The sequence below is a fragment of the Dromiciops gliroides genome, chromosome X, assembly GCF_019393635.1.
Source record: "Dromiciops gliroides isolate mDroGli1 chromosome X, mDroGli1.pri, whole genome shotgun sequence".
NCBI lineage: Eukaryota > Metazoa > Chordata > Mammalia > Microbiotheria > Microbiotheriidae > Dromiciops > Dromiciops gliroides.
In genome coordinates, this window is record NC_057867.1 from 45,969,937 (window position 1) to 45,997,049 (window position 27,113).

The window sequence follows — 27,113 nt, forward strand, 5'->3', positions numbered from 1 at the left end:
GACGATAAGCAATTTGATACAGGTTATACGTGTGCAATCATGCATAACATATTTCCATATTAGTCACATTGTGAAAGAAGACACAGATCAAAAGGAAAAAAACCCACGATAAAAATAGAGAAAGTAAAAAAGAGTATGCTTTGATCTGTATTCATACTCATTCAGCTCTTTCTCTGGATGTGGAGAGTGTTTTTCATCATGAGTTTTTTGGGACTGTCTTGGATCATTGTCTTGCTGAGAAGAGCTAAGTCATTCACAGTTGATCATCATACAGTATTCATGTTACTGTGTACAATGTTCTCCCCGGTTTGTTCACTTTGCTTTGCATCAACTCATGTAAGTCTTTCCAGGTTTTTCTGAAATCATCCTACTCAACAGTTTACTGTACATTGCTGGTTTATTGTGAGTCTAGTTTTACCTGGACCAGTTTCATTGACTAGTTATGATAGATTTTGAGCAAATGTTTAACTTGGTGTTTTTTCCCATATATCAGTTATTTCCCAATATATTACCTGCTCTCTCTCCTGTCTCCTCCTCCTCCCCTTCACCTTCTTATGTTTGTTTCTTAACAGCAACCAGAGACCACTCTAAGTCATGAGATGTCTGGGCTGAATTGGAAACCCTTTGTCTATGGCGGCCTTGCTTCTATTGTCGCAGAGTTTGGTAAGGATCTTGTGAAAGTCTAGCAATCTGTTTTCCTGATAGCAGTTGGTTCTAGGCTATTGTTATAAACTTAGGCCAAAGGAAACAAATATAATACTTCATTTGTATCAGAAATGGTTGTCTTAAAACAATTTTCTTTAATATTTCAAGGATTGTTTCAGCATAAACACTCCCTTTATTCAAGCAGATCCTAACACCTTTCTGACCTCAGACATGTTTTGCAAAAGTAGCTGAGGTCAAAAAAATACATCCCCTTGAGCCAACTTGTTGATGAGTCTCCATGAACTTTGTTTGGGTTGGTCCTCAGATGTTTAACTGACTGTATAGAGCCTTTCCATCTTTGGCTGCAAAATATATAATCATTCTGCTTTTGATATTGATTGTCTGGTGATCTTCCATGTGTATAGTTGCCTTTTGGGCCGTTAAAAAAAGTGTTTGATGTGGCCACTGAGTTATCTCCACCAAACTCTGTCAGTCTGCCCTGTTTCATTTTGTACTCCAAGACCGAGCTTTCCTGTTATTCCAATTCTCTTTTGATTTCCTAACATAGCATTCCAGTCCCCTATGATGAATGTGAATGAATCTTTTGTTGGTTCTATTTCGAGAAGGTATTGTAGAATTTCATAGAACTAATCACCTCAGCCTCTTTGGCAAAGGTGGTAGGAGTTATAGACTGGTATTACTGTGATGTCGAATAGTTTGCCTTGGATTTGAACAGATAGCATTCATTCATTTTTGGAGATTATACCCCAGTACTGCTTTTCTCCCCTTTTTATTGACTCTGAGGGTTACTGCATTTCTTCTAAGGGATTCTTGCCTGCTATTAAGAGTATGATTAGGGGCAGCTAGGTGGCACAGTGGATAGAGCACTGGCCCTGGATTCAGGAGGACCTGAGTTCAGATCCAGCCTCAGACACTTAACACTTACTAGCTGTGTGACCCTGGGCAAGTCACTCAACCCCAATTGCCTCACCAAAAGAAAAAAAAGAGTATGATTAGAGGTCATCCTCAGGCTTTGAGAGAGAAAAGCGTAAGAGATCACATCAGTAGGTGTTCTTAAGCAGCCACACTTCTCAAGTTAAATAAGTAACTGTAGCACATCGCCAACACCATCATCACCTGTTGGTGCTATGTGGCTTATAAATATACCTTAGGTGATCCTCACACCAAATAGAGAGGCAGCAAGGGGTGATGGAGATTGAGCCTCAAAGCCAGGGTTCAAGTCCTGACTCAGACATAGCCTAGCTCTGTGTGTGTGTGTGTGTGTGTGTGTGTGTGTGTGTGTGTGTGTGTGAGAGACAGAAAGACAGACAGACACCCTGGCAAGGCACCGACCCTTTCAGTGCTTCAGGCAGCTCTTCACTCTCAGTTACAGTTCCAAATGGGTAGAGGGAGTCTTTTCACTTGGAGCTCCCTGCCCTGTTCAGACAGAGCCCGCAGACCTTGTGAGACTTATTTATGAGGGCAAGTCCTATTATCTCCGCCTGATCGAAGAAGAAATGGAGGCCTAGAGACACATGGTCTCATATCCACTAAATATCAGAGTGGAGACTTAAAAGTCAGAGCTTCTGTTTTTGGTTTTGGTTTTTTTTGTTTGTTTGTTTTGTTTTTAGTGAGGCAATTGGGGTTAAGTGACTTGCCCAGGGTCACACAGCTATTAAGTGTTAAGTGAGGCCGGATTTGAACTCAGGTCCTCCTGACTCCAGGGCCGGTGCTCTATCCACTGTGCCACCTAGCTGCCCCAAGTCAGAGCTTCTTATTCCCAATCTTGGGCTCTTTCCAACATGCCGTGTTGCCTCTCTTAAGCCATACAGTCATAGAATTTATGCTTAGTCATAGGCAGATGAAGTTATAAAAAACCAGACTTAATGGAGCCCCTTCTGACATGTGAGCTTTCTGACAGTAAATGGTAATGGTCATCCGGCGAGAGTGACGGAAATGAAAATGAAGAGCTAGATAAGATAGGTGGGTTCCGTTGGATTCTATATTGAGCCAGTCTCTTGTTAGCTTTTAGGCTTCTAGATTGAGAAGAGCGGGATCTTTTCTCATCTCTTCTCTTTTGCTTCTTATTAGGGTTTTGGAGTTTTTTTGGTACTTAGAGCACCAAAGACCATCTTAAGAACTTAGAATCCCTGAAATAAATACTTGCTTCACTTTAACCCATTTAATTTATAATGACCCCTTCTATAATTTTACAACAGTGCAAAAGGGGTGGGACTAAACAATACTTGTTTTTCCAGATCTCTTTTGGGATAAGTTCTGCACAACCAGAGACCAAGCTCATGGAGCCAAACAGAACTTTGGTTTATTATCTTTGTAGCTTCCCTTAGAATTGTCAAAACAACCTAAAAGGAAATAATCTCTAAGACCCACTCTAGCTCTAAATTCTGTGGAAAATAATTGACATTTTTTTTTCTTTTTCTTTATTGGTATCTTTATTGGTATCTTTTTTTTTTTTTTTTGTATCATCAACATTTCCCCTGTCTTCTTCCCCTTCCCGTCCTGGAGAGTCAGCCTTATAATGAAGGATTTTTTTAGAAAGAGGAATAAGAGGGAAAAAAATATAGCAAAACCAATCAACATATTAAAAAAATCCTGAGATTATATGCATTACTCTATACCTGGGGTCTTCCATCTCTGCAAAGGAGCAGGAGTTGGTAACTGATTTGTTCTTAACTGAAAAACTGGTTGGACCCTTCATCTGAGAATAGCAGAAAACAATTTCCTGGCAATCTATGCATGCTCTTCTTTAAGTCTGCAATAATAAAAAAATGAGTTTGAGTTTAACAAAACAGATAATTCCCAGACCTCTCTAAGTATTAGTTCTACACTTATTTGTGGGATTTTTTAAAAAAAAATTTTTTTAAGTGAGGCAATTGGGGTTAAGTGACTTGCCCAGGGTCACACAGCTAGTAAGTGTTAAGTGTCTGAGGCCGGATTTGAACCCAGGTACTCCTGACTCCAGGGCTGGTGTTCTATCCACTGCACCACCTAGCTGCTCCTATTTGTGGGATTTTTGGAGTGTTTTGTGGGACAACAACTCAATTCTAATAGTACCCTACAAAAACTCAGCCAGAACACATTTTGGTTATTGATTAAATTTTATAGAATTAGTAATGAGTTAAAACCCTGCCATAAGATATCTTGCTATACCATGAGTTCAATAGTATTAATACTGGAAGTCACCTAGCAATATGGCAATTGTGTGATTATGATCACATTCAAATAGAACTTTAAAGTTTACAAAGCACTTTGCATATATTATCTCACGAAAGTACATTTCACTTTCAACACAAAAAGCCTGGTCTTCTGATAGCTTTCTAGTACACCGTAGAGTGGGAAGGGAAAGGCCATCTTGTCTAACTGTTGCATTTTACAGATGCAGAAGAGATCACATAGCTAGTCAGCATTCAAGTAACAACTGCGATCAACCGACTCCTAGTCCAGTTTTGTACTATCGGTTATGAGAATGACTGTCTAATGTTTTTTTTTTTTTTAAATCGTCTTATATTTGGCCTCGATTCTCGTGCTCAGATTTGCCCCTGGTAGTCTTTGTAAATGCCTCTGAATGGATGTTTCTCTCTCCAGGAACCTTTCCGGTGGATCTCACCAAAACACGCCTTCAGGTTCAAGGCCAAACCATCGATGCTCGCTTTAAAGAGATAAAATATAAAGGAATGTTCCATGCCTTATTCCGGATCTATAAAGAAGAAGGTATTCTGGCCCTGTATTCTGGGTAAGACTGTGTTTCTCCTTTTTTTGATAGGTAGAATTTTCATAAAAGCACCAGAATTCCAGAGAATATGGTTGTGTACTCTTCATGTTAACAGATGTCATCCAGTTCATACTTTATCTACTTGCCAGGCCTTGAGTCTGGCATTCTATGTTGTCTTATCTATAACTGGTAGGTTCCCCAACAGATGTGATATCCTAGAACTGGATTTTTCTCATCTTCATAAAGGTTAGTTATAGCCATGAGAAGTAGGCATAATTAACCATCAGCTAGGATCTGTGGTTCTGTAATATTTACTTCCTTCCCTGCCAGGTTGAAAGATTTGGAATTCCCCTTTAAAGAAAGCGTATTCTAGCTATTGGCATATGAGATGGAGAGCACAGAGACTAAGACTGATGGGGAAAGAGTGTGGGATGGGGAAGCAGTAGGCTGGCTCTGTTTCTTTCTGCCTCCTTGATCTTGAGCAAATCACCCTTGGGGACTTGGTGTTCTCATCTATTAAAATGAGGATATTGCACTAGAAGACCTCTAAGGTCCCTTCCAGCTCTGACACTGTGGTTGATTGGATCCTTTGAAGGTAGGCCTCCAGAAAGTCTGATTGTCTGGGACCTCTCCTGAAGCAAACTAATGAGCTGTCTGCATTTCTCTTTTATTCCCTCTTTAAAATGAGTTCCATGAGAGCAGGGACTAAGTCTTGCCATAAATTTGCTACCTTCCCCAGTGCTAGTAGAATGCTTTCCATACAGTAAGTGCTTAATTACTGTTTGTAGAATTGAATAGAACGGAAACTAAGCCTATGAATCTTAGCCAAACTTTATTCAGGCAGGAAAGGTGCAGAAAAAATAGAATTGTAATACATTCGGAAGTGGACAGGGAATGACTCAGCAATAACCTGTGTCATCATGTTTCTTATGACCAACATCTCCTGCTTTTGTCAGCTTCTGCAATTTAATCCCACACTTACATTGCCTGCTATATAGATGGTGCTTGGGATCGGGAGACAAAGATCCACTGATCCTTGCTGGGAGGGTACAGCAGGTCAATACATAGATAAGTAGCTAGAGCCTTGGTGGAGGAGGGAGCAGCCATTATTGCTCTTGCTTGTGGGGTGGGCTATGGGGCATCAGAGAAGACTTCGTGTAAGTGCCTAGGAGCTGTGCTGAACCTGGAGGGAGATACAGATTCTGAGAGAAGCAGATGAGGAAGGAGTATGTTCAAGGCATGGGGAAATGGCTTACAGGAATTCACAGAGGAAGGAGATTGATTGTGAAGTGTGAAGAACAGCCAATAAGCCAGTTTCTTTGGAAAGTAAAGTAGATATGGGGAAATAATATTCGATAAAGTTAGAAAGCTAGGTTGGAATCAGCTGCAGGATAGTCTTAAATTCCAGGCTGAGGAGTTTGTATTTTTTTAGGAGCAATGGGGAGCCACTGATTGCTTTTTTTTTTTTTTTTTTTGGTGAGGCAATTGGGGTTAAGTGACTTGTCCAGGGTCACACAGCTAGTAAGTGTCAAGTGTCTGAGGTTGGATTTGAACTCAGGTCCTCCTGAATCCAGGGCTGGTACTCTATCCACTGCCACCTAGCTGCCCCTGATTGCCTTTTTTTCTTTTTTCTTTTTTGTGCGGGGAAATGGGGGTTAAGTGACTTGCCCAGGGTCACACAAGCTAGTAAGTGTCAAATGTCTGAGGCTGGATTTGAACTCAGGTACTCCTGAATCCAGGGCCAGTGCTTTATCCACTGCGCCACCTAGCCGCCCCCCTCCACCCCCGATTGCTTTTTTTTTTTTTTTTTTGCTGGGCAATTGGGGTTAAGTGACTTGCCCAGGGTCACACAGCCAGTAAATGTTAAGTGTCTGAGGTCGGATTTGAACTCAGGTACTCCCGAGTCCAGGGCCGGTGCTCTATCCACTGCGCCATCTAGCTGCCCCCCCGATTGCTTTTTTAAAAAACGTTTTTTTTTCTTTTTTTGTCACTGATCACTTTTGAGCAGAGGAATAACTCGATCAGACCTGTGCCTTTGGAAAAATATTTTGGTGGTTTCATGGAAGATAAATGGGAGAGAAGCTAGAAGCAATGATCTTAATTAGGAACCTGAACTAGTATTTTGACTGTGTGAGTGAAAAAGGGGGCCAAATATGAGAGGTGTCATGGTGTAGAGGATATGAGACTTGGCAACCAACTGGGTATGGGGAATCTGGGAGAGTGAAGAGGCAACGATGACGCCAAGATCATGAATCTAGGTGAGTCTGCAGAAACAGGGGAGTTTGGAGGCTTAGGGGGGGCACATTTGGCGTGTTACATATGCTGATGGAGCAGCAGCCTAGACCTAACAGCCCTTGGTAATGAGGGGATTGGAAAAGAGCTGAGAGACCGGGGGTGTTTGTTAACTCTTGGGAGAGCCCCTTTGAGTAGTGGGGTCAGAAGCTAGATTTCAAGGGGTTCGGAATCAGACCTGTGAGCAAATAGTGCCAGTGAGTGCAGATAATTCTCTCTTAAGAGTTTGGCACTGCAAGGGAGGAGAGACACAGGGTGATAGTTGGAAGGGGTGAGCAAGTCAAGCAGAGCTTAAAGCATAGAGAAGACCTGTACGTGTTTGTGGGCAGTAGAGGACTAGCCATTGGAGAAATCTTCAGAGACAGAGAGGACGAAATCCCCTGGGTTCCCGAGCAGCCTTTTAAAGGGGTAGGATCTTTTAGAGCTTAGGCCTAGAACCAAGGTTCTTAGCCTTCTTTGTGTCATGGGCCCCTTTGGGAGTCTGCCTGGTTAAGCTCTTTTCAGAATGCACATGACAAAATACATAGGATTACAAAGAAAACCAATCATATTGGGAAAAGAGTTATTAGAATATTGACAAGACGTTCACAGGCCCCATGTTAAGAGCCCCTGCTCCATTAGAGGAAAATCAAAGAAAGCAGTCTAATTCTTTGCCAGCTACATTACGGCTTCTCAGAAGCCTCCTTGGCTTCCCTGTTATGTACTGAATGAAAACTGAGCTTTTTAGGCTGGCATTCAAGACTCATCCTGCTCTCCTCACTCCATCACATGCTCGATGCCAAACCAGATTACTTGTCGTCCCCAGCCCTATGCCCGGAATGCCCGCCTGCCTGTTGACATCTTAGCTATCCCTGGCTAAAATGCTTCCACTCAACCAAGTCTTCTTTTATTCCCCTCCCAGCTGGCAGTGATTTCTCCATCCTCTGATTTCATCATGCTTTATATTCTGGGGACAGCTGGGTGGCACACTGAATAGAGCACTGGTCCTGAAATTGGGAGGACCTGAGTTTAAATCTCACCTCAGATGCTTACTAGCTGTGTGACCCTGGGTGAGTCACTAAGCCTCAATTGCCTCAAACATCTGGGGTCATCTCCAGTCGTCCAGATGTACATCTCGCCACTGGAGCCAGATGTCTCCGGAGGAGAGAGTGAGGCTGGTGACTTTGCACAGCCCTGCCTCCCTTCAATCCAATTCATGACATTACTCCAATGTCAGGGTCCTCTTTGAGAACAAAGGCCAAACAACAACAGCAGCAGCAATTCTGGGCCTTTTTTCCTAATGTGTTTTCTGTTTCTTTTAAAAAAATAATTAATTAATTAATTTTAGTTTTCAACATTTGTTTAGATAAGATTTCCAATTTCAAATTTTTCTCCCTCCCTCCCCTCCCTGTTTTCTGTTTCTTTGCACCTGTGTCTTCTGCCCCCACTAGATGGGAGGCTTCTCTCAGGCATGGACCATGTCTCTGTGTCCCCAGCCGCTCACACGTGGCTGTTCGTACATGCTGAAAAGCGCATACTGAATGACGAAGCCAAGATCTAAAGAAAACCTGTGCGATGCTGGAAAGCCCATTTCCAAATGATCACCGGTGTCCTTGCCTCTTCTTTTGCAGAATCGCTCCTGCTTTACTAAGACAGGCATCCTATGGCACCATCAAGATCGGCATCTATCAGAGCTTGAAGCGTCTGTTTGTAGATCGTTTAGAAGGTCAGTGTGGGCGATCTCTTTGGGGCCTTCTTTGAATGGGTTATTGCAACTCCCCATTCCTGAGAGCTGATAGCAGGCTGCAGCATGACAAACAACAGCTCACCTCGTGTTCTTGGAGGTGAAGTGTTCTCACTTGGGCCGACTGCCCCTGGGGAGCTGACTTCTGTACACTATAGAGTCGCCCTTCACCTTCACCCCTTCTTCTCCGGGCCCTGTTGGAGGAGGGTCCATAGTGGAATCCTATTGCTCAGTGAATGAATGAGGCAGTCCTCTCCCAGGAGTCCGGCAGCCCCTTTGGGGGGCTACTCCTCTGGAGTAGAATAATTTCAGAAGATGACTTTGTTCTGTTTGGTGTTCAGAGTCCTCCATAACCTGACCCCCTCCCACCTTCCCAGACTTCTTACACTTTCCTCTTCATCACACACACTCTCTGACCCAGTGACACTGTCCTGTGAACAAGACACTCCAGGTCTTGGCTCCAGAGCTTATCTCTGGCTGGCCCCCACACCTGGCATGCTTGCCCTCTTCTGCCCCAACTAATGACCTCCCCGGCTTCCTCAAAGTCCCAGCTGAAGTCTCACCTTCCACAGGAAGCCTTCCCCTGCCCCTCTTAATGCTACTGTCTCCTTTCTTCATGATTTCCTGTTTATCTTGTGTATAGCTTGTTTGCACAGATTTGTTTGTGATCTCCCCCATTCAAATGGGATTTCCTCAGAGCCCAGCTCTATCTTTTTGTATGCCCAGCACATGCCAGGCACATTGTAGGTACTTAATAAATGTTGTTTGATCCATAGTTCCACCCCTCCCACCCCGCCCCTTCAAAGAAGAGGAGGGAGGTAGATTTTCTCATTTCTTCTTTGGGGCCAAGCCCAAGACACTTGGCCCTAATGCACCGTCTTAAATCTCTGGGCGTCTTTGGTAGAAGATCAGCCGTTCTACTTCAAAGTGGTCTCTGCTGGTGCTGTGTCCCTCTCCCTCCACTGTCCCAGTACTGTGTTCTGGGATTCTGGTGTGAACTCACAGCCCAAGTGAACTTTGATCCTTTTTTTTCTTTCCAGATGAAACCCTTCTAATTAATATGATCTGTGGGGTGGTGTCTGGGGTGATATCGTCCACTATAGCCAACCCCACTGATGTGTTGAAGGTGAGTATATGGCACCTTGGGTAGATCAGAACATGTGATCTTATGCTTGAATCAGGGCTGGCCCCACTAGGTAAGGAAGAAGTCTCCCTTGAAGTTTGACAAGTCTAAGAAGCAGTTGAGCTATTTAAAACCCAAGTGAAGTGGCAGGGAAGGAGTGCTTAAGTTCACTGAGAATTCGGGTTCATGAAGGGTTATTTATATTCCTCATAGTTTAGGGCTTTGTCACCTCCTTTATGTGTCCTGGGCCCCTTGGGCAGTAGCCTTGGGAAGTCTAGGGATGGAGTCCTTCTCAGTGTCATGGTTTTAAATCATTGAAGCGAAGGCTAAATTTAAGCTAGAAAACAGGGAAAGTGAAGATGGGATTTTTTCCCATCCAAGTTCACAGCCTCCCTAAAACCTACCCTGGAAGCCCTACGTTAACCCCCGATTTAGGGGAAAGAACCCTGGACTCAGAGTCAGGAGACTCAAGAGCTGATCTTGGGTTTGACCTCTCTTTGCTGAGCCTCAGTTTCCTCATCTATAAAATGGAGAAAATAACTTGGACTCCCTCACAGGAGTGTTGGGAGAAAAGCATTTAATGTTCTTTATAAAGGGGAGCGTTTTTATTTTTTACTAAATTGTAAAAGGGATTTGCCATTCAGCCAATACTAGGAGCACTGGGAGTCACAGAATACTGGGATGTTAGAAGGGAAAGGGATTGTAGTGTACAGAGGAGGAAACTGAGGCCCAGAGAGACTATGGCTCGTGGCAGTTCATACGACTCCATAAGTAGCAGAGCAGAGCCATGAGGTCAAGGTCTCTTGACTCCAAGCCCAGGGTTCTTTGTGCTAACATGTGCTTTCATCTAGTCCAATCTTTTCATTTGGTGGCCATGTGAAATACTATCTGTTGAGGCATTGTGCCATAGTGGGTCGAGAGCTGTTCTTAGCATTAGGAAGCCCTAGGTTCAAGTCTTGCCAATGACACATAGTGGCTGTGTGACCCTGGATAAATCACTTCCCCTCCTCAGTGCCCTGGGAAATTCTCAAGAATTAGAAGTTCCAGAGTAGGTATCACCCTTTACTGGTGGAGAGAGTTTCCTCACCCTGAAGTTCCCTCTACCAGTAACATCATTGTCTAGCCTCTCGCCACCTTGATCCCTGATTGGTAAAATTAGGTAGACTTCCTACAACTGATGGGAAATTAAAATAGATAAATAACTTGAATTTATGAGAAGTTGAAATGGAATTTCCTTCATGAAGCCTTCCCTGGCCTATCTCCTGCTTCTCCCCACCCCCAAATTGAAACTGAATTTTCTTTCTTTGTACTTTGTGGGCCAAAATGGTAGCTTTCCTTTCCAAGCTTAGTAGTTTCTTTGAGTTCCTGGGGTTGTCAGACCCATGACCTATATTGTTTTTGTTTGTTTTTGGGGGGGCAGAGCAGTGAGGGTTAAAGTGACTTGCCCAAGGTCACACAGCTAGTAAGTGTTAAGTGTCTGAGGTCGGATTTGAACTCAGGTCCTCCTGAATCCAGGGCCAGTGCATCATCCAGTGCACCACCTAGTTGCCCCCTAGCTATATTGTTTTTGAGTGCCATTGCTAGGCCTCTGAGATCTGTTTGCTGTTAGCGATCTAAGTTCCCTCCACTTTCTTGTTCTGCGAGGTCTCCAGTGTAGCTCTAAATATGGCTTCCACAGAGGAGAACTGGAGGCCCTCCTGTCCCCCAGGGGGTCTAGGAACCCTTGAAAAAAAATCTTGATCACAATTTGAATACAATTGAGTTCCTTTGTAAATCCTCCTGAGTGTGTCTTATATATTAAAGATCAGTCTTCTGAGAAGGGGATCACAGGCTTCCTCTGACTGCCAATGGGATCCAGGACACAGCCCTCTGGGGTATCACCCAAGTACCTTCCGTGGTCCCTCTGTGTCACTTCGTGAGGAGCCCACCCACTTTGGGGGATTTAAATGTGTTATTTTCATGTTCTCATTCAGCTCTCTACCGCTGGGTCCCTCAGAATTCTTTTCCTCTCCCAGTAATGGCAGAATCTACTTGTGAGCAATGTGAGGCAGGAAGACCCAGCCCTCCTCACCCTTTCCTCCTGCCCTTTCATGAAATCTGACATGTTTATTTCATCGCAATGTTCAGTGATTTTCATTCAAGCCCCATATTATTTTCTTTTTTTTAAATTTATTTTTCTAAATTAATAAAGTATTTTTTTTTCCATTACATGTAAAGATAGTTCTCAACCTTTGTTTATACAAGCTGTCCAATTTCAGATTTTTCTTCCTCCCTCCCCTCCCTCCCCCTCCCCTAGACAGCAGGTAATCTGATATAGGTTATATCTATATATCTCTATACATATACATATACATATATATATATACACACACATATATATACACATAATAACATTAATCCTATTTCTGCATTAGTCATGTTATAAGAGAAAAAAAATCAGAGCAATGATGGAAAACCTCCAAATAGAAAAAAACAACAGCACCAAAAACAAAAGAAATAGTATGGTTCATTCAGCATCTCTACTCCGCAGTTGTTCTTTTTTTTTTCCCTGGATTTGGAGATCCTCTTCCATCACGAGTTCCCTGGAACTCTTCTGTGCCATTGCATTGGTGAGAAGAATCTAGTCCATCACAGTAGATCAACACACAATATTAATGTTACTGTGTACAGTGTTCTTCTAGTTCTGCTCATCTCACTCATCATCAGCCCACGCAAGACCCTCCAGGTTTCTCTGAACTCCTCCTGCTCATCATTTCTTACAGCACAACAGTATTCCATTGTATTCATATAACACAACTTGTCCAGCCATTCCCCAATGGATGGGCACCCCCTCAACTTCCAATTCTTTGCCACCACGTAAAGAGCAGTTAGAAATATTTTTGTACATGTGGGTCCCTTTCCCCCTTCCATGATCTCTTTGGGAAAAAGACCCAAAAGTGGTATTGCTGGGTCAAAGGGTATGCACAGCTTTATCGCCCTTTGGGCATAATTCCAAATTGCTCTCCAGAATGGTTGACATATTATTTTCTTAACCACAAGCAAAGTTCCCTTTAAGTTCTCTCTGGTCAGACTGAGACATTGGCCTTTTCTTGTCTTAGATTCGAATGCAGGCCCAAGGAAGCTTGTTCCAAGGGGGCATGATTGGCAGCTTCATCGATATATACCAGCAAGAAGGCACAAGGGGTCTGTGGAGGGTGAGCACTGCTTGTCTGGGCATTATTCTGTATGAATGGAGGTGGGAATTGGTTTTTAGAAATAGATCCTACATGTTGCAAAGCAGTTTTAATTTCTTGGGTGGTTCAGGAAATCCAGTAATAAGCCCCTTTACCTTGATGATATCCAATTGTTTCTGAAAGGGCCAAGTAGTCTTAAAGTTAATATTCCACCGAGTTTCAGTCAAAGAACTTTAGAATAAGAAAGGGTCATAGCGTCTAGTTTAACCTTCATATTTGACAGAGGAGGAAACTGAGGCCCAGAGAGGGAAATTGATTTACCCAAGGTCATGTGGTAGGTTTCCTGACTTCTGGTACAGTGGGCTGCCTCTCTCATTTAATTTTAATCTATTAAACTTGTATATGACTCTGGATTTAGTTCCTCGATCATTTTTTTCCATGCTACTGAAGAGAGATTTATGTCCAAGAACTATGGGACCCTTGTAAATAAAGATAAATGAGACTCATCTTCATAAGCTTGCTGTGCAGTGAGTAGATAGGCAGAGAGAGAGGGAGGGAGAGAGAGGAGGGAGGGAGGGGAAGAGAGAGAGAAGGAGAGAGAGAGGGAGAGGGAGAGAGAGAAGGAGCAGGGTTGGGGGAGCAGGTAATCCTTCCACAAAGTTTTAGGTAAGAGGAAGATGGGCTTGTGGTTTGTTAATGACAGCCTATGGCCAGCCTGATTCGCCTGAGCAGATCCACAAGAGAAGCCCCCCAGCCTCCTTCCTCAAAGCAAGGAGGAGACAAAGAGCAGAGTAGCAGTGGGAGGCGTGAGATTCAGAGGCTCTGTCATTAGTTGGGGCTCAGTGAGGCTCTGAGGTGGTGCTGACTGGGAAGGAAGCCTGGCTCCTGTGCAGAGCACCAAGCTGGGGCCTGACTGCATGGACTCATCGCCCGTCTGCCTTCTGCCTTTGCTGCCTTTCCAGCATGCGTCCTTCCTGGGCATCCTAGCCTTGGAATGAGCTTTCCTCCTCATTGGCTGGTAGTGCTGCATATGGTTTGTTGTGTTTTAGTGGGAGGACTGAAATAGGAACTGTGATCTCCTAGCACTAGAGCCCTCGGCTTTCCAGGCTGGGCTGTTGGGGCCCTTCTCTGCTCCCAGTCTGCCGCTCTCAGCCCCATCCCAGAAGCTGTGCTTTTCCCCTGAGTTCACTGACACTTGTGTTTGGCAGGGTGTGGTCCCGACCGCTCAGCGTGCTGCCATCGTTGTGGGAGTGGAGCTGCCGGTCTATGACATTACCAAAAAGCACTTAATATTGTCAGGGCTGCTGGGAGACACAATCTTTACCCACTTTGTGTAAGTATGCCACATGGCTCCCACTCTTTGTACCCTGGATCTTGAGCGCTTCTGAGGCCTCATTCTCTGTGTCCCTCCCATGAAATCAGGCACAGGCACTTGTGGCCAACAGTGAGTAAGACCTAAGTCTCTCCCATTCCCCAAACCCCAGGCCTTCTGAGAAATGTTCCCCTCAGGGATTCCAGAGACTGTGGGCAGCACCCCGTATAGCAGCAAACCAAGTGCCTGGAGGCTTGACACCTGTCTGCACAATGCTCCCTGGGGAAGCTGCACATCTGGCAACTGCTTTGGCCTTATAGTCATATAAAAAGCAAACTTTGCTCAGCAGGGATCAGGAAAAAGCTGGAATTCAATAGAGCTCATTGATGAGAACCATAGATAGTGGCCAAGCACTGGGGATTTTTTCCTTCTCTCTTGGATCTTCTTGCTTATTCCTGTGCTATCCCAGTGCATTGTGCTCAGGAAGCTCTGCTTTGAAAAGCATTGGTAACTAATGGATGGCGTGTGACGCTTCCTGCTCAGGTAGCTCATCTCAGCTTGTAACCTGCCTTCCCAAGCAGCAGGCTCAGTCTGTGTTAATAACTCACAAGTTTGTTAGAAGCTTCTCTCTGTACAATGCCATCAGGGCCAATCTTTCTACCTCCTGCGAAAGGTCCAAAGGAGAAAGCATGCAGTCCTTCCCAAAGGGTTGGCCTTTTTTTAGGAATAGGGAGTCATGGGGGAGGGCTATTCTTTGAACAGTTTCTGTCTTCAGTTCTAGCTTTTCCTGTGGCTTGGCTGGAGCTCTTGCTTCTAACCCAGTTGATGTGGTACGAACCCGCATGATGAACCAGCGGGCCATCGTGGGAAACGTGGAAATGTACAAGGGTACTCTGGATGGCCTACTGAAGGTATGGAGCCTTCAGGTGGGACAAGCCAGCTTCCAAATAGTATCCTAAAAGATGACTTCAGAGCACCTTGTTTAAATTGCTGAAATATTGCTTATAGCTTTACCAGGGGTGAGATGGGATAGAGTTGGGCCATCTTCAGGCCCACCTGTTCTTGCAGAAATCTTTGGCCACATCTGGTTATCTCTACAAACCAGGCTTGAAATTAGCTACAATTGTTCGGATGACCCCTGAAAACAAAGCAGGCCTGAAAGATGTTATTGTCTCTCTGTTGTGAACCCTGAAGATGAATCTGGTACTACCTCCCCTAGCTGTTTTGGGTGGTTTGAGCTCCAGAGCCTGGTTCGGTTTGCTGCTTGCATTGGGAGATCTGGTTTTGACCGGTTTATTTGGAGGATGTGGGAATGTGTGTGTGGGGAAGTTCATTGCCATTTGGCATCTTTCCCCTATCATTTTACTCTTTGCTCTCCATCCTCATTTTTTGTTAACTTTGTTTTCTCTTTAGTTTGCTCTTAGTGAGTCTAAAAATCCACAGGGACACCAAAGTCAAACCTGGAACAAGTTCTTAGGCAGAAATGGCTTTGAAATAACAATCTCCTCGAAGCATATTAAAATAAAAAGATGCGATATGTGCAAAATGTCATCACATACTTTTAAGGAACACACATCAATAAATCCAGAGCTGCTTTTGTATGTACAAAGTTGAAAATTGTTTTCCTAACACATCACTCAAGGGTGAGGGCAGCAGTCTCACTTTGTTGTTTTTTTAAAAACCTCTAAATCACTTGTCCTTTCCACTAATATGTGCTGCCAGCCTGGGCAGCAGGGGCCTACCAGCAAAGAAACATTGGCCAAACGAAATAACCTATGGACATTTAATAGCCATCACAGGATAGCTCTGCTTCTTGGACTGCTCAAGATCTTGGACCTGCCTCCTCTGATTCCTCAGCGCTGGCTCTCCATTGCAGTGCCCCATCCTGACCCAGCCTTATCCCTGGCTAGAAGGGAATGCTGCAGGCATGCTCACCCAGCAGCCCTCTCTGTCCTCCCAGAGGCACTGTTCCAAGTGCTGGGAGAGAGACATACCCCATCATTTCTAAGTACCTGACAAAACCATAAGCTGCTTCTAAAATCATTCTTTTTTCTTCTCCTCATAATAAAAAACAAAGGAAAATGTGCAGAGTAAGTCTGCTTTGAATTACTGCAGTTCCCCATAACTCCTTGTATCTTCAGTAAAGTCAATTATCAGCATGGTTTTTGATATCACAAAAGGTTTTAAAACGTGTTTTTTGGCTATACCTTGAGAAGTTGTATGTGTTTAACAGATAGCAAGCTTAAAGATAGCCATGAATTTGATGCCTTGTATTTGTCTAAGAAGGAAGGCCAAACCCCCCTCATTTGTGGTGTTCAGTACCTGTCAAGTATCATGGACTGACTTTTAGAATGCAGGGAGGTAAAGAGAGTTTCCTTGGCCTGTGCCCTGGATAGTCTTGCCTTTATTCGGTCTCAAACAAGGGCATTAAGGTTATTTTGGGGGCACTGGTAGTCATGGGCCTCTGGGAAGTTGACCATTGGTCACCCAATTGGTCTAGCCCATTGTTCTCTGTGCCTTTTACTTCTGGCTGCCTAATTCAGCTGGATTTCATTTAGGCTGCCTTCCCTCCTTTTCTGGCACCTAGGCCCAAAAGAATGACCTCAGTGCTGTGATTGTCACCTGGTGAGCACGTCCTCAGGGACTAGCCTTAGGTAAGCGAGTGCACGTGGGGCACTCAGACAGCATCTCTTCTCTGGCCAGCTCCTGAACAACCACTAGGTGGAGCTTATTACAGCTGGATTCCCAGAGAGAGACTTCCTTCCTGAGTCAAGTTTCATCCTCACAGGGTATTTTTTTTCCATCATTTCCAGTGTTTTTTTGCAGAATAGAGTGGAACATATTTAATACACACATGAACGTGCAGGGCCCATCCTTAAAAAAATCCAAAGTATTAGAAAGTTGTAGTTAAAAAGTCAGAAATACTCATTGCTCAGGGCAGGTTGTTCTGAGAGGCTGTTTAGAAGGCACATAAGTGTTTAGAAACCAGATCCTTCTAGCAATGCTGAGGGCTTAGGCTGCTTTGGAAAGGTAACCATAATCTGGGTGTGGAGGAGGGCGGGATTGTCTGAAATGAAGACGGAGGCAAACGAAATACACTCTGCTTTTTGTTCTTTGTTTCCCCAGACTTGGAAGAGTGAGGGCTTCTTTGCCCTGTATAAGGGATTTTGGCCAAACTGGCTCCGCCTGGGCCCCTGGAACATTATTGTATCCTTTGGAACTTGAAAAGGGAAGCAGGTGCTATAAACTATCAAGTAACTCTAGACAGAGGGCAAAAATTCAGGAGTGTTGGAAGGTAAGAAACTCAAGGACCCACATAGCACCAGATGTGAACGAAGGGTTAAAACAAAACTCTGTGTGCTGAGTGGGACAGGGCCAGATAGTGAAACAGCTTATTGGATGAGGCTGGGCTGGGAAGCTGTAGACCTCTCTCTCTGGAGGCCCATGTGAACCAGAGTGTTTGGCATAGATGAGCAAAAGGTGGTTGGCTTGGCTTTGTTTCTATTTTCAAAACCATTCTTGGCTTGAACGTGACAATGATTTGGCTCCTGAGCCACAGGGTTTCCAAAAAGCATCTGGAGAGGTGCCTAGAGTACGTAGCACATCGAGGCGGTTTTGTTCTCACCCCTCTCCCCAATACAAAGTAAAATGGTTGGAGACCAAGGTGACATCAGGAAGATGCCCAGTGGAGTAGGCATCCACAGTAGAGTAGCATCCAATATGGAGGACCCTCCTCGCCCTGATAACCAACATTTACTGAGCATTGGTGTGTTCATAGAAAGGTTAATAGCCAGCACATTCCCTGCTTGTTTAGAGCCTAGCTCTAATGGGAAGGATGGTGGGAGGAGGTGGAGGGGGCATAATTTTCTTCTCACAGCTCCTATACCATACAGTCTAACACACGTGTACATACACACACATGCACACATATTTTGGATATATGTTGTTTTGACACAGCAGACATTTCCTAGCTGACACCCCCTTCCCCTTGCCCCAAGTACACTCCCCCAAAGCAGGTCAGCCAAACCTATGATAGTGTGATTGACACTGGCAGTACAAATAATTTCTCCCAGCATTTACATCCATCTCTGCTATTGCGTGTAGCCACATATTATTTTCCCAGCAAAAAATTAAACTCACTAAAGGCAAGGGCTATGGCTTATGTTCACGGCACCCATAGTTTTTGAAACAAAAAACCAGGACATTGGTCCAACAATGAATATTCCTTCTGCAGACTTGTTAAATTTTCTTGCCTTTTCCCCCATTCTAACTTGTATCTGCTTTTGTGCCTAGCACAGTGCTGGGCACATAGTTGGGTAATGGGTATGTTTTCATGGTTCTCTTGAATCAACAAACATAGAGTAGTGGTCACTAAGTGCATGAGGACTGAGGGACCTTGCTCGTGATTGTGATTGTGACCCAATCTCGTGTTTCTTCCATGACTTGGTCTTCAGTTTTTTATTACCTATGAGCAGCTTAAGAGGCTTACCTTCTAAAGGCAAGCGATGCTGTTCATGGTAGCTCAGATGTGTGTGAGCCCAGCGCTGCCAACCCCACTACCATTTTCTCCTGCCCCCTGTGTCTTGGTGCACTTTTGACAAGAACCTATGTATCTGCTGAGCACGTGGTTCCCGAGGGGATCCTGGATGAAGAGGACCTGGATGGCGCAAAGGATTTGGAGTTGTGTTATGTGTTTGTGTTTTCATGTGGTTGGCTTTTCCATGAAGTGAAGTGTCAAAAGTGAGACTCTCTGGCCCCAGACTGGTGTCTTCTGTGAAGATGGATGCTAACAGGGGATTTCAAAATTGACCTTCCTCCCAAGTTGGGTCCAAATGCAGTTAGGTAGCCCCTGCCTTGGGGTAGAGCAGAAGGCAGAGGCCAGGGAAGTTCCTGCTGTTGTAGTCTTGCAGACCTTGTTTCTCATTAAAGTATTTATTGACAGGATTGCTTTGCTCTTGTCATTATTTCCTCTTTGCTCCTTTGATGGTACATACTCCAGAAAGGAGGGAGTTAATGGTAGGGAAGGGAGGGCAGGCGGAGGGGAGGGGAGTATCTCCCTGATTCTCTTAAAGCAGTCATGTTTAGGGTTAGACCTTGGATATTGTGCTTTCTTGGTGCCTTTCATTGATGACAGAATTCACAGTTTGTATGGAAGTTATTCCACCTATTGCTAGGTGGAAGGATTTGGATGCAGGGACCACACCACATGATCACTTAGTGGCCCACAAGTCACTTGACCTCCATTAGCTTTGGTTTCCTTCTCTGGAAGATGAGGTTAATCCCTGCCCCATCTGCTTTCCAAAGGGATCCTCAGGCTCTCAGGATAGAGCAGATATCTAGGGAAAGGAGAGTAGATATCTAGGGAAAGCTTTTTCTGAACTGTAACGAGCCAGGACAAATGTATCTTATGGTTCAGATCCTGGCTTCTTTCCTGCCTTAATGAGAGGCAGGGAGCTGGGGGAGTCGGGGAAGGAAAAAGACTGGAGTTAATCAGGAGATCTGAGTTTCTACCATGATTCCTCACTCATGAGCAGTGCCCCCATGGTACAAGGCTCTTCCTCTAATATAGAAGGTCATTAGTATTAGCCATCCCTCCAGACACTGGGGCCCTCCTATATGTTGGCTTTTCTCCCTCCAGATTCCACCAGCTATCCTTTTCTTCCTTTCTGTTTTTGTAGTCAATATGATCATTACCATAATCGATTATTTTTGGTGGCCAGGGTTTTGGCTGACAGATATCCTCCTTTCACAAGTCAGTTTTCACTCCTGAAATTTCACTCTCATCTCTGATACTTCACATTTGTTCTCTCTTCTGTTTCTACTGCCACCACCTTAGTAGGGCCTCTCATTACCACCCATCTGTTGCTATCGCCTCCTACTAGGTCTCCCCCACCTGCATTGTCTGCGCCTTCCAGTTGGTCCTTCCTACCACTGCTGGGAAATCTCCTGCTCAGAAGTCTTCCATGGTGCCATATTGTCTCCTGATAGGGACACGATCTCTGACAGTGTTGATCTAGGGAACTCTTGGATGAAGAGACTTCCCTCTATCAATTCCCAAGGGCATCATCTCTTCAAGTCATAGAATGTTGCCCAGGGCACTGAGTGATTGGCTGACCTCTCTGGGATCATATGGTACATATCACAACTATGACTTAAACTCGGGTCTTCCTGACTACAGGCCTAGCTCTTTATCCATTAGGCAATCCTGCTTGTCTACTGAACAAAGTGCCATCTCCTTTGCCTGGCAAGACCCTCTGTAACCCTGGGTTTCTGGCCTTATCTTTCATCATTCCTTCACTCTGTGAGCTCTGTGTGTCTCCCCCTTCCCCCTCCCCAGTGCAGCATTTCTTCACTTCTTCATCTCTGCTGTTGCTATTCCCTATGCCTGGAAAACTTTTCTCTCCTCTTTGCCTGTTGAATTCCTATTCATCATTTAAAAAAATAATACTTTTTTTGCATCACCCCCCCCCCAATTACATGTCCCTACTCATCATTTAAGATCCTCTGGTACGGCATGCCTGGGGTCTCTGTTGGCACAATCTCGGGGCTGGACTTTACTCGCAGCCCAGCATGGCCCCCTTTAATCTATCTATAGCTGGAAAATAATCTCAGCCCATATTTTTGCAGGGTTTTCTGCTCCAGGGGTTCTTTTATTGCTGTTTTGGGGGTAATTGTCTCAGGAGCTCTGTGCATTTAATGTCCTTCCTCCACCATCTTGGCTCTGCCCCTCCCCTTACTCATCATTTAAAGCCCAATTAAAATGTCACTTTTTTCCTTTCATTTATTTATTTATTGATCTATTGATCTATTTATTCATTCATTTATTTTTTATTTGTCCGTTTGTTCATTTATCTATCTATCTATTTATATATATATATTTATTTATTTGGCAATGAGGGTTAAGTGACTTGCCCAGGGTCACACAGCTATTAAGTGTCAAGTATATGAGGTCATATTTGAACTCAGGTCCTCCTGAATCCAGGATTGGTGCTTTATCCACTGCACCACCTACCTGCCCCCAAAATGTCACCTTTTTTCAATCTCGATAGAATTTTTTTAGTTACACGTAAAGATAGTTTTCAACATTTGTTTTTATAAGATTATGAGTTCCAAATTTTTCTCCCTCCTTCCCTTCCCTCCCTCTTCCCTAAGACAGAATGCAATCTGATACAGGTTATATGTGTACAATAAAAAAGGTGGCCTTTTTAAAAAGCCTCTGGCGAGCTCCCTTGATGGATAGATAACCTTCTGATCTGAGACCTCACATAGCACTTTGCACCCCCATAATGCATCCATCATGTAATATTGTATGTTCGAGTTTTCTTTATCTTTGGGGATTCAGTCACTTTATTTTTTTTTTTGTTGTTGTTGTTGGGTTTTTTTGTTTTGTTTTGTTTTGTTTTGCAGGGCAATGAGAGTTAAGTGACTTGCCCAGGGTCACACAGCTAGTAAGTGTCAAGTGTCTGAGGCCGGATTTGAACTCAGGTCCTCCTGAATCCAGGGCTGGTGCTTTATCCACTGCACCACCCAGCTGCCCCACTTTATTTTTAAAGAGGGGGTTGGACTAGATGCCATCTAAAAGTCACTTTCAGCTCAAAATCCAGTTATGTGTCTGTATCTTAGTCCCCAGGAGTCAAAAACATACATGAATTTGAACTATGTGGACCTGGGCAAGTCCCTTCTCCCTTTGGGCCTCAGTTGCCTTATCTGTAAAGTGAGGGAGCTGGACTGGATGGCCTCTTGAGGGCCTTCCATCCATCCATCTTTGAGCCTCTGCCACTGTGATTGATGAAGGCTGCTCCTGCACCTTATCTGAACTTTGTATGGAAGTACAGAGTAGGTATTTTACTTGTTTTTTTTAATTATTGTTATTTTGCGGGGGGGGGGGGCAATGAGGGTTAAGTGATTTGCCCAGGGTCACCCAGCTAGTTAGTGTCAAGTGTCTGAGGTCGGACTTGAACTCAGGTCATCCTGAATCCAGGGCTGGTGCTTTATCTACTGTGCCACCTAGCTGCCCCGACACAGTCAGTATTTAAAAAGAAAAAATACTTGACTGCATTTCAGCAAAGAGAAGGAGCTTGCCTGAGGCCCTGTATGTAGTAAGTAGAAGAGCCCAAATTCAAACTTGCATAATATCTCTCTGGACCTCAACTACTGTGTTCTGTGAGCATGTTTGGGGATTTTTTTAAAAAGAAACAAACAATTTCGTGCATGAAAGGCAGAAATTGAAGACACCGAGCAGCTGCTTGGGACGTTTCCAGGACTTCTAATGAGAGGGCTCTTCTAGCTTGATGGCTGATCTTGGTCCCAACAGCTTGTAAATCCCTGGAACATATGGCCGGATAGCAGCGTGTTAAACTCATGTGCAGTTTACACTGTGGCATTTGATCCATTAGGTGAAGTGAGTTTTTCCCCTTCAGCAAGGATGTGAGGCTGTGGTTTCCTGACTAGCTGACAGCTAGACCTGCTCTCAGGCTCTCTGCAAAGGCACTTTTCAGATGGCCCAAGCTGTCTTACAAATGAGGAAGATTGCCCGGTCGAAGGAGCCTAGCAGGGAGGCTGTGGAAACAAACGCTGGACCTGAAGCTGGAAAGCCTGGGCTCACATCCTGACTCTGAATAAGTGCCCCTCTCTGTGCCTCAGCTTCCCTGTTGTAAAATGAATTAGATGATCTCCGGGGTCTCTGGCTGAATAAGCATTGGATTGGTAACTAAGAGGCCTAGACTTAAGATCTGCTACTGCAGGGAACTATAGGAGAAGGTTCAGTTCTGGAGGGGACTCTTATGGACCCCTTCTCAGGATCATGGTTTTCTTTTAAATGCTTAGGATACATTGAATAGCAAAGAAAACCACAGGTGAGTGAAAATAAAGATTTTTTTCCTCATACACACGGACCCCCCAGAGTGAAAATAAAGATTTTTTTCCTCATACACACGGACCCCCCAGGTTCAGAACCCTTTAACCCCTTTCTTTTATTAGATAAGACCCAGAAAAGGGAAGGAATTTGCTCAGGGTTACACAGCTAGTAAATAGAGAGGAAAAACTTGAACCCAACTCGTCTGGCTCCAAATTCAATATTCTTTCTTTTTTTAAAAAAAAAATAATTTTTGGTTAAGTGACTTGCCCAGGGTCACACAGCTAGTAAGTGTCAAGTGTCTGAGACCAGGTTTGAACTCCTGACTCCAGGGCCGGTGCTCTATCCACTGTACCACCTAGCTGTCCCCCTCAATATTCTTTCAATTACAACATAGTGTCATGACCTGAGCTGAAGTTCTGGACTTTTGTTTCCCAATTTGGCCTTAGTTTTGACCTTGTAGAATGAGGGGATTGAACCAGAATGCAATGAAGCACACTGGAAAGAAGGAAACAAACATTTATTAAGCACCATAGTTTGTGCTAGACCCTGTGCTAAGCACTTTACAAATATGATCTCATTTGATCCTCACAACAACACTGGGAGATAGGTGCTATTATGATTCTCCATTTTACAGCTGAGGAAACTGAGGCATATAGGGATGGAGTGACTTGCCCAAGTTCTCATAGCTAGTGAGTGTCTGAAGATGAATTTGAACTCTCAGCCCAGCACTGTGCCACTTTCAAACAATATTTTTTAAAAAGCAGCAGGTGCCTGTGGCTGGGATCCATTAATGAGTGGGGAGCTGGAAAGTGATCGACATTGCCAGAGTGCCTCCTTAGGAAATGAAGGTGCTTCATCTCGGCCCTTGATCCCTGGAACCCAGGAGAGAAAGGCAAGGCTTTTTTTCCTCCTCTGGAGATGAAACTGTGGCTTCTTCTATGGGACTTTGTACTCCCCTTACCAGCACTCGCACACAAACATATACACATACAGGCACATAGACTCCCCCCATACCCATGTACAGTAGTATTGTTGCTCTTGACCTATTCTTGGGGATGATTGAGAAGTTGAGAGTAAGACCCAGGGCATAATATCCTTGTCTTGGCTTGACAACTACCATAACCCTCTCTCTGGCTACTCTGGCCTTGGCCCAATTCCTCATTTGGATGGGCGACTTTTACATTCTGACCATTCTGTCATCAAAATCTTTTCCTTTGGGGAAAAAAACAACCCCCAAAACTTCCCAGTTGGTGGCCACCATCAGGTATAAGCCAGGATAGGGGCTTATAAATATATGTAAGAATCATGGAAGAATAAGCAGATTTAATGCAGTTATTGCAGATGCATTGATGGCAGTACCCCGCTATCTGCCTTCCATAGAGCTGATAAACCTCAAAGATTGAGATACGAGGCTAAACAAGGTTATGTCATCTACCATATTCACATTTTCCATAATGGACGAAAGGGTGCAACCTATGGTAAACATGGGCATTATGGTATCAATCAGATGACTCATGTTTGCCAACTATAGCTAAAGAACATGCTGGATGCCACCGTGGGCCCCTAAGAATCTTAAATTCCAACTGGGCAGGTGAAGGTACAGTCTCCAAATTCTTTAAGATTATTTTTGTTGATCCCTTCCATAAAGCTATTCCTGGAAACCTTGACACTCAGTGGAAAGGGCTGTGATTTACATCATACAATTGGTGAATTTTGTCCTGCTGCTTGGAGAAGGCACAACTGTATCATTACCACTGTTGTTTAGTTGTTTCAGTTGAGTCTGACTCTTCGTGACTCCGTTTGGGGTTTTCTTGGCAAAGATACTGGTGTGGTTTGCCATTTCCTTCTCCAGCTCATTTGACAAATGAGGAAACTGAAGCAAACAGGGTGAAGTGACTTTCCCAGGGTCACACAGCTATTAAGTGTCTTAAGACTAGATTTGAACTCAGGAACCTGGTCTTCCTGACTTCAGGCCCAGCACTCTATCCATTACAGCTCCACTCTATCCATTACTAGCTGCTCAAATACTGGACAAGAACAACAACAAAATTTCTCAGTTTGGTCCATATATTTTAGGCTCTTAAAAGTGTCAAGAGGAAGTGTGCTTCAGGAAAATCCTAGCTGAGTTAGGTCTTTGATCAGTTGTTGGTACCACAATCATCTTCATTGTTGCTGATGTCAGGAAACAAGTTGCCAGAAACAGTGTGAGCAGCATCCAGACTTGTCATCAGTTTAAGAATTCTCTGGACCGTCCCCCTGCCATCATACTAAACAATAATAGTAGGTGGACGGCCAGATGCCGCATCAAAGCAACAGAGTCCCTGGATGAGATGACCTCCACAGAGGTCAGATTGTTCAGGGTGTAGGGGCTCAGGCCCCAGGTTTTACAGCCCATTCCTACCCCTGAGGAAGAAACTTCAATCCCGTATTCCACAGATATGTCAGAAATAGAAACTTCATCATTTTCCTGAAACTGTTCTCTCCAATGTTACCAGTGATCTCCCAACATCCATATCCAGTGGCAGTTATCTCAGTCCTTGTTCCTCTTGACCTTTCTCCAGCCTTACCGTCTCTTCTGGTTCTCCTACGTTCTCTCCTGTTGTTCTTTCTAGTTGCCTTTGCTGGTCCTCATTCAGGTCCTGCACACTAATTGTGTGTGTCCCATGGGGCTCTGTCCTGGGCTCTCTTCTCTTATTCCTCTATACTACTTCATTTGATAATCTCATTATTTCCCATGGACTTAATTATCATCTCCATGCTGATGATTTTCAAATGTATTTATCCGGCCTGACCTCTGCTGACCTCCAGTCTTCCATCTCCAACTGCCTTTCCGACATCTCAAACCAGGTGTCCTTTATGTATCTTTAAATTTTATTTATTTATTTATTTTGGTGAGGCAATTGAGGTTAAGTGACTTGCCCAGGGTCACACAGCTAGTAAGTGTCAAGTGTCTGAGGCTGGATTTGAACTCAGGTCCTCCTGAATCCAGGGCCGGTGCTCTATCCACTGTACCATCTAGCTGCCCCTCCTGTATGTATCTTAAACTCAACATAGCTGAACCGATTGTCTTTCCCCTTAAACCCTACTCCCTTCCAAACTTCCCTAATACTGTGAATGGCGCCACCATCTTCCCAGTCCCCCAGGCTTATAACCCAGGGGTCATTCTGGACATTTCACTAGCTCCCTCCTCTTCTCTATCTACTGGCTTCCTTGGCTTTCTTCAAGTCACAGCTCAAATTCCATCTTCTACAGGAAGTTTGTCCTAACCCCTCTTAAATCTGGAACCTTCCTTATTTTAATTCTTTCTTTTCTTTTTCTTTTTCTTTTTCTTTTTCTTTTTTGCAGGGCAGTGAGGGTTAAGTGACTTGCCCAGGGTCATACAGAATTCTTTCTTATTTATCTTGCATAAAGCATGTTTGTACATTTTTGTTTGCTTGTCTCCCCCATTAGATTTTGAGCTCCTTAAGTGTGGGGACTATCTTTTGCCTTTTTTTATATCCTCAGCACTTAGCATAGTGGTTTTTATATAGTAGGCACCTAATACGTGTTTATTAACTGACTGCCTGATTGACTGTAAGAAGGCTTGTTGTTTTTGTTCTTCGGTCCCCATTGGGGGCTTTCTTGGCAAAACTACTGGAGTAGTTTACTGTTTCCTTCTCTAGCTCTTTTGACAGATGAGGAAACTAAGGCAAACAGAGTGAGGTGACTTGCCCAGGGTTGCACAGCTAGTGTTTGAGGTCAGATTTGAACTCAGGAAGATGAGTCTTTCTGACTTTAGGCCTACCACTCTATCCACTGAAGCGACACCTAGTTGTCCCAAGAAGACTAATATTTTGCTATTATTTGACTAGCTGACAGAACCTCTTGAGTTGGATGGGATCTCAGAAGGTCTTTTAGTTTTACCTAAACCCAAACAAGAATCCCATCTAAAACATCTTGAAAAGGGCCCATTCTTCCTTTGCTTGAATAACTAGTGAGGGGGCAGGGAACCCACTGCCCGCTGAGGTAGCCCATTCTCCTTTTAGCCAGCTGTAATGGTTAAGGAGTTTTCCCTTTTCTTTTCTTCTTCTTCTTTTTTTTTTTTTTGGTGAGGCAATTGGGGTTAAGTGACTTGCCCAGGGTCACACAGCTAGTAATAAGTGTTAAGCGTCTGAGGTCGGATTTGAACTCAGGTCCTCCCGAATCCAGGGCTGGTGCTCTATCCACTATGCCACCTAGCTGCCCCAAGTTTTCCCTTTTCTATCAAGCCTATATA

At 44.2% G+C, this 27,113-nt stretch overlaps 1 protein-coding gene across 2 annotated transcripts in view; it reads left to right on the forward strand.

The window, feature by feature from the left end:
- SLC25A14 (solute carrier family 25 member 14) overlaps positions 1-18,938 on the forward strand; it is a 35,555-nt gene extending 16,617 nt beyond the window's left edge. For both annotated transcript variants that reach the window (XM_043974158.1, XM_043974159.1), the window contains exons 2-10: positions 573-663; positions 4,252-4,399; positions 8,281-8,375; positions 9,434-9,519; positions 12,615-12,710; positions 13,898-14,022; positions 14,777-14,912; positions 17,128-17,208; positions 18,456-18,938. In XM_043974158.1, the coding sequence (XP_043830093.1) occupies positions 600-663; positions 4,252-4,399; positions 8,281-8,375; positions 9,434-9,519; positions 12,615-12,710; positions 13,898-14,022; positions 14,777-14,912; positions 17,128-17,208; positions 18,456-18,497 (873 nt within the window). In that variant the 5' untranslated portion in view covers positions 573-599 and the 3' untranslated portion in view covers positions 18,498-18,938. The remainder of the gene's footprint in view (positions 1-572; positions 664-4,251; positions 4,400-8,280; positions 8,376-9,433; positions 9,520-12,614; positions 12,711-13,897; positions 14,023-14,776; positions 14,913-17,127; positions 17,209-18,455) is intronic.
- Positions 18,939-27,113: the final 8,175 nt, after the last annotated feature.